At 45.3% G+C, this 14,047-nt stretch overlaps 1 protein-coding gene across 1 annotated transcript in view; it reads right to left on the bottom strand.

Annotated features, from left to right (window-relative positions):
- The window catches only part of CAMTA1 (calmodulin binding transcription activator 1), a gene marked incomplete at its 3' end in the record, with an annotated part of 231,869 nt that overhangs the window by 194,201 nt on the left and 23,621 nt on the right, over nucleotides 1–14,047 (bottom strand). Inside the window, exon 3 of the mRNA XM_082295872.1 lies at nucleotides 13,579–13,697. Coding sequence (XP_082151998.1) covers nucleotides 13,579–13,697 — 119 coding nt within the window. The remainder of the gene's footprint in view (nucleotides 1–13,578; nucleotides 13,698–14,047) is intronic.

The raw sequence follows: 14,047 nt of genomic DNA, 5'->3' as shown, positions 1-14,047 counted from the left end.
GCTGGAAGGACACCTCTCCTGGCATCAAGGTCAGAACTTCTTAAGGAACAGAGGCCACAAGGCAGCGCAGACTGGCCCCAACCCAACCGGTACCTCAGGAGCACTGTTCCCTGGCTGCCACCTTCTACATATCCCAAGAGGAAAAGCAAAGCCACAGCATAAACCCTGGCTATCAGATCATATGTGGATCCAACTACTGAATCAGTAATTCCTCAGCCCCTCCTCAGCTCACGGCCCTGTAACACATGAGGGTGGAGAGGGACGAGAAATTAACAGAGGGACCTGGGTGACAGGGCAGCAGAGCTTCTCACTGGGAACGCATCGCGTGACGCAGCACCTTCCAGGCCCCTCGCAAAGAACGGAGAAAGGCAAGTTGCAGTATTTGTTTCATACGTTCATCACAACAGGAACATCATCCACATCTAGACTAGGTCCAAGGGATAATCACTGTAATTAGCACTTCGTTCATATAATTACCAGCAGACCCTGTAACATTTTACAATGGAGGTAATTACCCACATTTTACAGCTGAGGAAACAGATACAGTGCAGGTGAGTAACTTAAAAGAAATAATCAGTGAAACTGTGGCACAGCCAGAGGCTGCAATTATCCTTATTCCCAGCCAAGGCTTTCCCCAACAATCCATGCTGAATTCACTTCTGTCTTGTGGGAAGGAATCCAGAGAAAATAAACACAAACTGGAATTTCCAATGTCTAGAAGAGCTGAAAAGCAGACAAGCCAAACCTGAAGGAGAAATAAAAACACATGTTTATCACTGAGCATTTTCTGAGCTGGATGTGCGGCTACGAGCGGGGGACAGGCAGAGGACCCTGCTCTAGCAGACACAAAGCCAATGCGGGGTGTCAAGGGCTACAGTTCTACTTCTGAAGCAGAGGAAAAGCAGAAGCACAGGAGAGGGTCAGGGCTGGCTGCCCAATGGTGCCAACTCAACCCCTCAGCCATCAGAGTCCTTAATGCAAGTCGAGAAGTTAGAAACTAAAGCAGGAGCAATAATTAAATTATTTAAGGACTTCGCAAACCAATGCACACCCAGAGCAGCAAGCAGGGTGACAAGCCTGAAAAATTCACCCCCACCCTGAAGACAACCTCCCTGCAGAGTGGCTGCCAAGGATCCCAGTCCTGCCCAACAGCGGTGCCCCAGTGTGAGGTCAGAACAGCACTCGGGCTCTGCTCCAGAAAGGGGGAATTCCCTTCCCCTCTGAGCACAAGAGCAGTGGGAGCAGTGGGATCCATGCCTAGAACCCACCAGCCCTGAAACATGAGTAGTGTTAGCTGGCACTTGCTCAGTTTATTGTGTACGGTCAGGTGCTGCACGGAAATCTGTGTTTTCTCAGGTACAGTCTTGGGCGAGGGATACAGACCTGTCCTGTACTTTCATCCTGCACCTCTGGATGAGTTTCAGTGTTAACAGAAAATGGTGTGTTTGTGCTGACCAATACATCTGATTTTCAGAAGTAGTCAGACCAAAGTGAGCAATTTGCTGCTGCCTATGTTTTATTAAATGAGCAGCACATGCAGATGACACACAGGTGTCTATTAGGTTGAATAAAGCAGATTAGGTATATCCAACCCCAGCTGCATCACCTGAACTGCAAGACATGCAACACTCTGAATCTTGTACGTGTGCCAAGGATTTCATTTTAGCCCTTCAGCCTTCTGTTAAGGTTAAAATATAAAAGCCTTCAGCAGCAGAACATACTGCATAGATTTCAAAATTAAGACTTGTTTCAGGAGTGGATGTTATCAACACTCTGGCTTTGACTAACAGAAAAATCTTGTAAGCAGGAACAAATCTCTCAATAGAGTATTCTCTCAATATTTAAATAGACAAATGTTTTGCTTTGCAAACATTCTGCAGCATTTGTGTAGTTCTTTGATTAAGTGTTTGATGAAAACATGTATTTGAGTTCGGGCTCAGTGAAAAACAAGCTCAGTAAAGTGAATTAAGTTCCATCATCTCTTGCCATCCAAGGGTCAGCTGTTGCTGTTCCTGCTGTATCCAGCAGCACTGCAGCAAAAACCTGGGGACAGATTTTACACTGGGGCAAATGACAGTGCTATTGCTGGGTCAACAAAGCAGATTTTCTTACCAAAATTTACTGGGGTTTATACTGAAAAATTCCTATCTCCTCCCTTCCAAAGGGCTGTACCTCCTTCCTCCCTCAGCAGCTCTAGCATCCTGGAAGCCCATGCAATAGCTGAACAGGCATAACCCATATTATTTGCGCCGATTTCTCTGAATAACCATCTGCATCTAACACAATATGTGGAAATATCACAACAAAGCATGCACCACTCTGTCATCCCACCACCTTGGGAGCTACACCCAGAGAGTACCATGGGTCAGAGCGCTTACCTTATGAAAGACGGCAGGATGGACATGACAAAACATGAAATGAGACAAAAAAAAAAAGAAACAAGACATTCTAACCGTCTTTTAAGCTCTGATTTTATATTATTGACTCCAATTCCCAACATCAGACATTTTTATTCCATTTCTTCTTTTTCCCTGCTATTTGTTCTAGCAGGAGGCAGCCAACAGCCAGCCCTCTGCTCAGGGAGGGAGATTCCCTTCAGTTTCCAGACACTTAAATAAATGTTTTTAAGACTTGCTGCCCTGGAAAGTCAAGGCATTCACATGTAACTGCTGCCAACATAAAATATGTGTTACAAGGAGAAAAAGAGTCTTTGAGGAGTTTTCTTAGGCAAAATAAGTATTTTTCCCCACTGAGTTTTAAAAACCCTGTTCTGGAGACTGGAGAAATGGCGTAAGACAGTTTCTGGAGGATTCTTCTTCTCAGGCTGACAGGTAGCATTAAACCCAAGCCAAAGCCAAATCCCAGCTATCCCAAACAGGCTCAGTGAGGAGCAGCAGTCTGTGTACCTGAACTGACAACTCCAGGTCTACAAAAACTATTACAGCTAAAATTTGGAACAGGAGGGGAAAGGAAAATCCACCTGAATGCTTCAAGCATTTATGGAGGCTGTGACAGTCCAGCACAGCTCATAGCCACAAAGTCAGAGAAACTCACACAGTAACACAGAGGTGCTGGGCACAGAGTTCTGTGAATACTGCATCTGCCACTACTTTAACAGGCAATTCTGCCACACAAGGGCAGTTTAAAAACAGGGATCTTGTGGTTAAGCACAGAGGTCAGTGCTGGAAATACCTTTCTCAAGCAGGGATGCCAATTCAAACCAGCTGTTTCCTGAACCAGGTTCTGATGTTGACGGTGCATCCCCACTGTTCAGGTAGAACCTGCTAGGGCTGAATCCCTCAGAACTCACAGAGGACTCAGGGGAAGGAGACAACTCAGCCCTGGAGGTCAACAGGACCCCCAGACAGGGGAGCAGAGCCTGATGCCGCCCAGTTTCCCTGGGGAAAGGGTCAGCAGGAGGGTGTTCGGGTGAGCTTCAGGCTCCTCCAGAGGCCAGGCACGGGCAGAGCCCAGTGGCACTATGTGAAGAGCTCACTACAATTTTAATCTGTAGTCCTAAGAAGGATATAAAGTTTTATAAGCATCAACAAGGCTCTGAGAAGACCTAAATCCATTTCAGTGCTCATTTAGCAGCTTCATCTGTGTGCAATTAAAACTTCAGCATTAAATGTTAGAGAATAAAATAATGAGACACTTAAAAAGTAATCTGTACTTCAGTGGGCTGTGCTCAGTGGATTTCGTATGATCATTTACCAGATAAAAATAGAATCTGGCCAAAATCTGTCTTATCTACTGCTTCCCTTTCAACAGGAAAATGGAAAGAACCAACTAAGCTTTGGGGGCTTTGCCATCCCACGTACACAGAACGCTGCTTCCCTAAGCACAGCCGTGCCTAAAGCACAGCTCCAAGCATTGATAACTTCCCTTTGGGCTCCAATGATAACAGAAAAATAAATGCAAATTGAGTTTCAAGTGAGATTTTCATTTTGGTCTAAAGCCTAATCTTTTATTAAAACAGCTATCAGTTTGGAGCTGATGGTTAGGAAAAGTTAACTTCAGGACAGGGAAGAAAATTTTAACAGCAAAGAATAGTTCTTACTCTTAAGTGTATCTGAAATGCTCCCAAGGTTACTCTAAACTATGAAAGTTGACTAGAAGGGGACACAGATGGGCCCCGGACAGGCCACGAGCATGGGTTTTACTAACAAAAGAGAAAAATGTAAATTAAAAGCAAAGATGTACATAAATATCAAAATAGATTAAGTGGGAGAACACAGATCAAAAAAAGTAAAGTATTATACAGGCAACATACACACAGTTAAACTTGAAAGAAGCAAAAAACAACAAAAATTACATATTTTATTAACAAGTGAAATAATGTTTATTCAAGAAAAACCAACATTGCGCATCCTCATAGAAAAGAAAAAAGACATCTGGGGAGGTCAAAGAACGCTACAGTTTAAAATGATGAAATGTTACAGCTTACACACCAAAATTAAAAATGAAATGAAATTAAAAAATGAAATGGTTACCAAAGTAATGCAGGTCAAGGAATCAAAGGTGAAGGGTCACACACTATTAAAAAGAAATCCAAAAGGGCGTCTGCATCAAGATCTCTGCAAAACAAAGGAGCTTCAGTGAGTAAAACTAGAACCTTCTATGGAAGCACATCAAAGCTCTCGCACTCCACACACAGCCCGCAGCAGCACCGCTCTCCTGTGCCGGTGGCTGCCGACCCGCCTTCAGCCACTGACCCTCCTGTGGCCACTGACCCTCCTGCGGACAACCAACCATTCCTGTGGCCACACTGCCCTGGCCACACTGAGCAACTCCTGTTTCCAGCCACTTTGGCTTGCTATTAACCTCCCTGTAGACAGGCTCCTACAAGTTTTCCCATTTCCATGCTGGAGCACTGGTTCCTTGTTTCACAAACTGTTTTCAGCACTGAGGGTATGAGGCAGCACAGCCCAAGCATCAGCTGCAGGTCCTGCATTGGCACTGACTGCTCCCTGTGCCAAGGAGGCTCTGTTTAGGTCAGAACACTCCTGGCTGTCAACACGACTGTCAGACCATTGCTTTTCAGGGAAAGCTTGACATGCTTTTTGAACAGTTTGCTTTATTCACTGTAACTGTGGAAATCTGGTAATTATTGACACACATGCACACTGAACCCCTCACATCGTAACGTATTGCTTTAACACTCCAATAAAAAAGTAATTCAAATGTGGTTTCCAAGACAAAGGCCTCTCCTCCTGGAATTTCAATTACACAGAAGCTATAAAACAACCTTTGGTACCCATTTCCAAGCAAGATGCAGTCAATTATCTATACTAAATTTATGCAGAGAATGTAATATTTACATCAGATAACTTTTGGAGAAAGACAACCACCAAGGGCATTGCATCCCTCTTCATTCCAGCATCCCTCCCCCTGCCTGGAACGGCATTAAGTTTTGGGAGACTCTTATCGGGACCAAACCAGCTCTGTGCTTGAAGCCAAGAAACAAACTCCCTGCACAAAACCCTGCCTTTGCAAGGCAAAGAAGACCCCAGTGTCAAGAGAATCACTGTATGTAACAGTGACACATAGCACAAGGATCTAGTCTGCCTGGATGTTTTTTCAGAAAACATGTCTCATCTTTCCACGTCATTCCTGCTTCATGCGTGTGTCACTCAGGAACCTGATGGAGAATGCAAGTTAAGTCCATATTCTCCCTCAGCAACAGTGTCTGGCAAACCCTCCTGCTAAAGCTATTGCTTGTTGACCTTAAAACTCAGTTCCTGCCATTATTTCTAACATGTATCAATTCCAATTTCTGTGAGCCAAACCAGTAAGCCCACATTTCCGCTGTTCCCTCACTGGTGTGCTGGGCTGCCTCCTCTCACCACAGCTCACACTGTACGACCTCGATACGAAAGAAAGCAGTTTGGGAACCCAGAAACTTTGCAATAACTCAACAGCACGGACACAGACTTGCAGTGACTCATCAGGTAATTAAGTCTGAAGGCATGAATATGACTTGTGCCACCAGGAAGACCCCAGAGCTCAGGAATCTCGGAGCTGCATGACAGGGACATGCCTACAGGACAGACCAACGTCGTGGGGCTCCCTCACAGCTTCTCAGGTAACAAAAAGTTTGCACAAAGATAAGTTTTAGGTAACTCCAGGAACATTTTAGCCCTGGGACAACAATGATGGGGCACAACCCCAAGGTGGGGCAGCTCCACAGGGTTCTCCAGTGCCTGGCTCGGTCCAGGGCTGCATGCTGCAAACAGCTCCCAGCTCCTGTGGTCTGTCAATGGGACACAGACACCTGATACAAAGGAATGAGACTTGGTTTTACTTTCTCCCCTTTGCAGCGGATTATGCCCTCTCCTGCCCTCCCTAGGACCCTGTTCCCCGCAAAGATCACTGCTTCTTTCCCTCTTTTCCTTAGGCACTGCCTCTGCAGAAAACCTTTGCTTTCACGGCACTAATTTTTCCCCTCATATCTAGTTTTTCTTTCCCATCTAAATTCTCTGATTTTTCTCTTCCAAATGAAACAGCCACCCTTAGAAGCAGCAAACCTGAGACCAAGATGACAGGACTGCAATCCCTTACAAAATATAATCTCCTCAATTCCCATTCATTTGCCAAGTAAACCAATTCCTTTGTGTGTGTACATGCCAGGCCCTGGCAGAGAGACTGACTTTCTAAATTGACTTTGTTGTAACATTTTCCTTGCAAAACTTGGAAGTACAAATTGTGTAACACCAGTGAGTATTTTACTCAGTGCTGCGCAAGCTAGAGATTCAGATACACAATGCAGTGATACCTACCACTACTTCTGGCATTCCTGCAAATAAACAGGTAAATACTAACTGAATTAATCCACTTTCCTGACTCCCTCATGTTTCAAGAAGGGTTTCCATAACTGGTAATTCCAACTTTTTATTCCCCACACACCGGATTCCACTTTTGCTTTTGACACTACACTTCAGGATAACCATATACAGTTAACAAGGACGATTACACAGGTTAGGAAAAGCACATCAGGTCCATCAACTGGAGGAAATAATATTTCATCCTATTTTCCCACAAGACAGACAAAGGATTTGGAGCCACAGTACAGCCACTGTCCAAGTGTCTGGACACATATTTGTTGCTGCTGAACTACGGTCATCTACAACACCCAGCACTCTCTGTGGAGGAACCTGGAAGTGTCAAACAGCAAAAAAACCTAATACCACTGACCAATATTCAGCAGTACTTTGACAGGTTACTAAGGACAAACAGTCAGGTGGTTAAATACCATCACCATTTTATAGTTTGTGTACAATATGCTAAAACTAATGATGAAGTAATTTTTTTATTTAGGCTATCATTAAGTGTAATAAAGTTAATTTATTCAAAAAAGTTCACTTGGAGTAAAAAAAAAAAAAAATCAGGAGGGCAGTGCATTACTCCCAACCCCCCCTCTGTTTGCTCTGCTTTACAGGAGCCATTCCAGTTCCAGCACTCTGACATACTAACTGCCCAGCACTACTAGATCAGCCCTTTTTCACTAGGTTCATCCTAACATGAACCAAAGGGAAGGGAAAAAAGCTAGGTTTTTTCCTAAAGAGGAAGATGAGGATCCTCTCTGTGTCTGAGCATAAACAGCATAGCAGGTATTACTGCCCTTGTTCAAAATTACCAGGATTGGTAGGTAACCTCCTAATTTTGCTCAATCCCCAGCCCGCTCACAGCAGTCACTAGGGCTGTAAACACAACTGAGGAACTGCAAGCACAATGCCAGCACCACATTCCTGCTTTGCACATTAAGCAAAGCACTAAATTTCATTAATTTCACAAAATAAACCCACAATTAAGTGCTTCTGTTAGAGAAATTGCCATCTCGTTCACTGATCAGCCTCAAACCCCAACCACACGCGCAGCGGGAGGAGCCGCCCCCACGTGCCAGACAGCCCCAGTCAGGTGTACCAACACTTTGCCACCACTCTGCTTTCCTCACACTACAAACAGTTTCCCTTGCATTTCACTTGCCAAGCTCTTTCTTCTCTAAAGCAAGTGGGGTTCCTCACATTCCTGCTGGTGGCCAAGAGGAGGGGCAGGCTCTGGACGCAGGGTCCCACCAGCTGGCAGCGCAGGCACCCAGCTCACTGGTGACAAAGCAAGGTGGGACAGGTCTCTCTGAGGCACAGGGCCCTGCAGACCACCACCACTGAAATGAAGGGTGAGAACTGACACCGGCACTCTGGATTTTATGGATGCTCTGGCTGCTCCAGCACTTAGCAAACACTTTGCCCCCAACTGCCTGCCATTCCCAAACCTGTGTCATAACGTGCCTCAATCCCCAGCTCAGCACCATGCTAAAGACACCCCCAAGTGCCAGAGCAGCAGGGGCGGGAGGAGCCGCTATATGGGAGCGCACACGAGCTGGTCTGCAACCACCTCCTTGCTGCTTCTCCAGGGCCGGATCATCAGGCAGAACAGAAACCAACAGCACTTCCTAGTAACAGCATTTGCCATTACCATCGGAGTATTTTATACTGCGATCACGTGGGCAGCAGGCAATTAGTCTAAATTCAATATTCCTACTGCTTTTGAGAAACCCCAGAGCTGACACAGACTGCGAGGATGCCCCAGCCCTGTGAGTGCTCCTAAGCAGGCACAGGGCTCTCGCAACAGCTCCCAGTGGCCTCTGACTTTGGGAACTCCGTGCTCCAGCTGACCACACCTGAATGAATTGATGTAGAGCATTAAAAAAAATATGCTGGACTTCAGAGTCCACAGGGAACTGTACTGAGCACTGCTCCTTTTCTATAGAGTTTTGCCATCTTGAGGGGACACTGTGATCTGGACCAACACCCCTTCCCTGCTCCAGCTGTGCTGGTGACATAAACTGGTCCCACACACTTGCTCAACACTACAAATTTGTAACACATTCAGCTACTTCAGTGAATAAGGAATGAACTGGAACATGCAGTGCAGAGTTACAATACACCGCACCACCCCAGGCAGCCTTAAAACAAGAAGGTTTTTAAAGTTTTCTGATATAAGAGTCAATTCTAAAAGGCAGTTAGAAACCTAAAGAGAAAAAAAAAAGCAGTAGCAGTAGCCATGCTGCCGGGTCTGTAGCAGAGCAGGGCTTTGATGAACAAACGTGTGGCGACAGGAGCCGTGCGGTGACCAGCTGCCCAACACTCAGCAGCCGGTGGCCGAGGGGAACTGGAGAAGCAGGCGGCAGAGACCTATTGCTTTCACTTCCTCCCTGCCAGCATTTCAGAGCATCACAGCCAGCCCGAAGGCTCCAGACTCGCTCCCCCTTATCAGTCTGGGCTCTTCACGTCCCTCAGGCAATTCTCCAAACCTTCAAGATCTTCTCTACACTTTAGAGAAAAGACGGGAAATAACTCGTTGTCAAGCGAAAAGGAGAATGTCAGTGTCATGCGAGCAAAGCAAGAACGCCAGAGCACATCGAGATGTCAGTGAACACGCGACTCGGGCCCCCAGGCTGCAGACACGAAGAGTTTCTTCCTATGCTAAATAATGCTCAAATACAGAGTTTCATAATTGCATTATTTGAATACTCTCCCAAGCAGTACCTGAGCCTGGAATCTGCAAAATGTGGATGCTGGCTGACTCTAGAGAGCAGGGCAGTTCTGCCATGCCCCTCCAGACAAGCCCAAGCACATGGAGCAATTGCTGCTGGCTTTTTCTACCATGGAAGTTCTGGGCTTCTCCCAACAGATTGTAAATAGAGAATCCTGTTGGAACCAAAGCCCAAGATAGCATTTTACATTTTCAATGTTTAACTTTTTCTTCTTTCTCGCACCGTGTCATTAAGTGTTTACAAGGATGATTAATGACTGCGGCTGCCAACTGTTAACGAATGGCATCTCTGTTCAGAGCTGCAATCCAGTGCCTGGCAAGCGCTGTGCAGAGACAAGGTTATTCCAACATCCTTGAGCCCCAGCACCCCAGGAAGCCCCTGCTTCCTAGACAGAAAGCAGTGGGATGCATCTCCTGCAGACAATGCATCTTGCTGCCCAAAGTGACTAGCAGGTAATGAGGCCCCACCTTTGCCACCTCTGTCAGGGGACACAGGAGTTCAGCTGGGGCACCTGGAGGGTGGCTCTGTGCAGCCCTGCTTGGGGAGCCTAGCCCCACTCCATGGAAAGGAGCTAAGATCCAGTGCTTCCGAAATTCTCGCTCGAAGCGCACTGCCAGCATGCCGAGCCAGAAGCCTCTGCTCCATCCACTCACTGAAACCAAACTGGACCTGCATTTCACAAACCCTAAAATGGTTCATAGTGAACAACAACTAAATCCTTAGAGTGAGGAACTCTCTCACAAGCACAAAGCACTGCAGAACTTTCTGGCAACTAACTCATTTGTCTTAATGTGAGAAATTGTATGAAAGCCCCATCTCTATACTCTCCCAGAGCCGGAGAAATAAGCACAATGCACCTTTACAAGCATTTCAAAAATGTAAATCTGTAATTAAATTGCTAGGCTTAACTTAAGATTTTCTATCTCTGGTAAAAAAAAAAATTGAATTAGAAGGAACACTTCCTTCAGTAGGAAATATAAAACCGCTATAAACTTGATTTAAGACAAGATGACATCTTGGTATGGAAATGTATTTCCATCAAACACTGCAGTTGCAAATGCACGATCGGATGGAAAGCAAGCACCTCAATAACGTGTTTGAACCATTTTTAAGCGCTCCATTTCTCTTGCTACTCATCATGTGATTTTACTAAGTGTAAAGTCAACCACAACTCACCCAGCTCTCAGAGGACACAGTTTCTCCATCCCAACTACCCAATCCAGAGTAACATCTGACCGTTATTCCCAAACTGCAGACACAAGTGCTCAGAAAAAGTTATTTGCAGTGTTCCCATGGCGATGCTCTACCCTGGCTGCTTCCTGACCTTTGCACCGGCAGCACCGAGGACTCGATGGAGCCCAGGCCCAGAGACTGCACGTGCCCATCCGGCCACCCACCACCTCCACAGCTGGGAACATCTGTGTGCTGGGCTTCAGGGCCCCAAGAGACAGGCAAGAGCTGTGTTCAAGTTTCCATGAACCATGCCCATGCAAAGGAGCACAAAAGGAACGCTTAAGGATTTTGGAAAGGAGTCAGGTCACAGCTGGGTTAGGGGGTTTGGCCCCCATCACCCCTGGGGAGGAATCCCGTACCAATGCCTGCTACGCTCACATTCTGCAGCTCATGGTGAGACTCGACACCCGTGACTGCCCGACACACACCATTTGAGGGAGGACAGCATTGTCACACACGTTCAGATCTGTAAGCTGTTTAGGCATTTCATTTCTTTTCCATCTTTTACTAAACCTCCCTGTCCAGGAGACACCTCACACACAGGACCAGGGATTCTGACATCAGTACAAAAATTCTGGAAATACCACCATATAAAATACATCTTTTTCTTCTCTACTTTACAATTTGTGTCTTCACAAGCACCGGCAGAACACCTGTGTACTCAGATGAAAAAATTTATTCCCTTAGGAATGCCTCAGAAATGTAGTCCAACATTATTATTCAATTATACCCTAAGAAAAATTCAAGTTTTATAACAGTGCACAAAATTAAACTTTCAGATTGGGGGTGGGGAAGGCAATAAAATCTGGAAGCTCAGCTCCTTCCTCCCCCATAATTAACACAAATTTCCAAGACTTCATCTAGGCATAAGACTCTGGCTTTTTCTATTTTTTCCTCCCCTCTTAGCTAATGAGGCCAAAAAATCTCTGGCCACAAGAAAAGCTCTTTCATTTAAATCATGCAACATGGATACTTTACCAGCCACACCACACAGGCTGGCAGAGTCAGCACGAGCTATATCCCATGGACAGACCCAGCTCCACATCCCCATGGCATAACAGCCACAGTGAGAGATTTGTGAAGAGGGGATACAAATGAGAGTGAGGAACCTGATATTCAAAAAGACAAGGGCTGGGTCTGGTTTTAATGTTCCAGCTGATGACCTGTGTCCATTAGCAAACAATCCAACCAGAATTACAGCACCAGACAAACCCAGCCCAGCAATACACTGGTGAGCACTGGCAGAGCCGCTCACTCCCCCGCTCCCCAGAACACTGACACAACCCTTAGGAGAACGGCCACACTCCCAAATTCTCCTCTGTTTTCAGCTGCATGATGAACTCTGCCACATCCTGTACCCACAGGAGGCTCTACACACCAACCCTGCACAAAGCCACATGTGCAAGTGTGTGCACAAAGCACAAATACTGAAGTGACTAAACCCCACCCCAAGCAGCTCTTTCCAGTAAGAGGGAAGAGCATCATTCTGTCACAAACCTGTGCAGAGCTTGCTTTCCCCAACTGTCTTTGTCCAAACATCATCTGTCAGAGCCACTGGAATTGCCACTGCTCCATGCCCTGTACCCACTAGTACAAACACTATCACAGAATAAACTGCAACCCACATTTTCTAAGATTTACATTTCAATTTAAATGACCCAAGACAAAAACATCTACACAAAAAAGCCAAGGCCAGCAACTCCCCCAAAGACCAGATTCATTCTATCACAGTACTGGGTATGTTAAAAATAGATACCCGATTGTGACTTCCAGACACCAGAAGGAAGGGGGATAAAGGCTCCAATTTTGAAAAATACACACAGGAACTGCTCTGTGATTGATTCTACACTCAGCAAACACACACACACAAGTGAGCCGTGTTTGATCCTGCACTCAGCTGCCACTTGCAGGTGTTAAACTCGTGAGCACAGGTTCTGTTAACAAGTTTAGATCTACAAATGAGGGAGCAGAGGAACAGGACCAGTCAGCTCCCAACAAGCAGATGCTAACTGGAGTTCTACAGTCATTTCTCCAAGTGGATTGCCTCTATTATTAAGTGATTCCCACAAATATGGCAAAGCTACACTAAGACAGAGCTACTAAAAACTAAAACTACACATTGTGCATATTGCTATGGGACTTCCAGCATTGCTGCACAGCAGGAATACAGCCTAGGGATTGTAGAGCTACCTGGGTTGCTTTTTAACTTCACCTTAGCCCGAAGAATTTTAAATACTTCTTTTTTATTTAAATGACCCCAACCTTAGCACATTAACAGGTGACCTGTGAACCAGCATACTCAGGGTAACCGGATTCCAGTAAAAAACACCCAGTTCTGTGTTTCTCTTGTTCTTAACAAGATTACTCAGACAGAGGTAAGCTGGTTTATCTCCCAGGACCCTGTGTGGAAGGAAAGAACATACACCACTTTTTTGTTTGGAAGTCTTCATGCACAGGAAGGTAACACTTTATTCAGCACAGTACAAACACACCTATCTAATTTTAAACCATTTTGAAACGGGTCATTAAGGTGATATAAGATTTGACTCTGAGACAAGTCACACACACATGAGCAATAGACTCCTACTGTACTAGCAGTCAATTTACACATTTGCCTTCAACTCCCACTTAAAGCTCACTTTCAGCATGTACTAGGACTTATTATTTATGGAACAGGTTCCAGAGCCAGGGAATTCATATCCTGCAACTTGCATGGCATGCTCTCACAAAACAGTCCATAAGCATTAAGTAAGTTGATACATTTAAGAATAAGTAAGACATTTAACTACCTCGTTAGTGTTCCAGCGGTGCCTCTCTTTCGGTAAACTTGAACATTTTGGTAGACATTCAAGCAGCTTCTTCGGTAAAAAGATTTTTACATGACTGCCATTGCTGTTCCCATGATCATCTAGAAAGAAGAGGAGACACATGATGTACACACAGGAGAATGGGTGGTTGCAATCAGGAGACTTAAGTGACGACAAGACCTGGGAAACCCCCCAGTTCCCCTGTCGAAAAAGAGCAATTTGCCATGGCAGTAAGACAAATAACAGCTTTCTGCTGAAACTACAAGTTTATTTCAGAAATACAAATACAGTTTAATTCTTTCTGGTTGCAAAGTTTTAAAAGAGCTTTGATGGATTTGGGCACAAGCAGCCTGTGTGCGCTTACCTGTGCCTATTTTAGCTCATTATTTCACTCAGTGGCAAATTTTACAAGCAATAGCAACAAAACACTGTAGAAGCTGTGACCACAGCG

The sequence above is a fragment of the Coloeus monedula genome (assembly GCF_965178545.1).
Source record: "Coloeus monedula genome assembly, chromosome: 22".
NCBI classification, from domain to species: Eukaryota; Metazoa; Chordata; class Aves; order Passeriformes; family Corvidae; genus Coloeus; species Coloeus monedula.
Note: the sequence above shows the minus strand (reverse complement) of the source record. Positions and strands in the feature narration are given on the sequence as shown.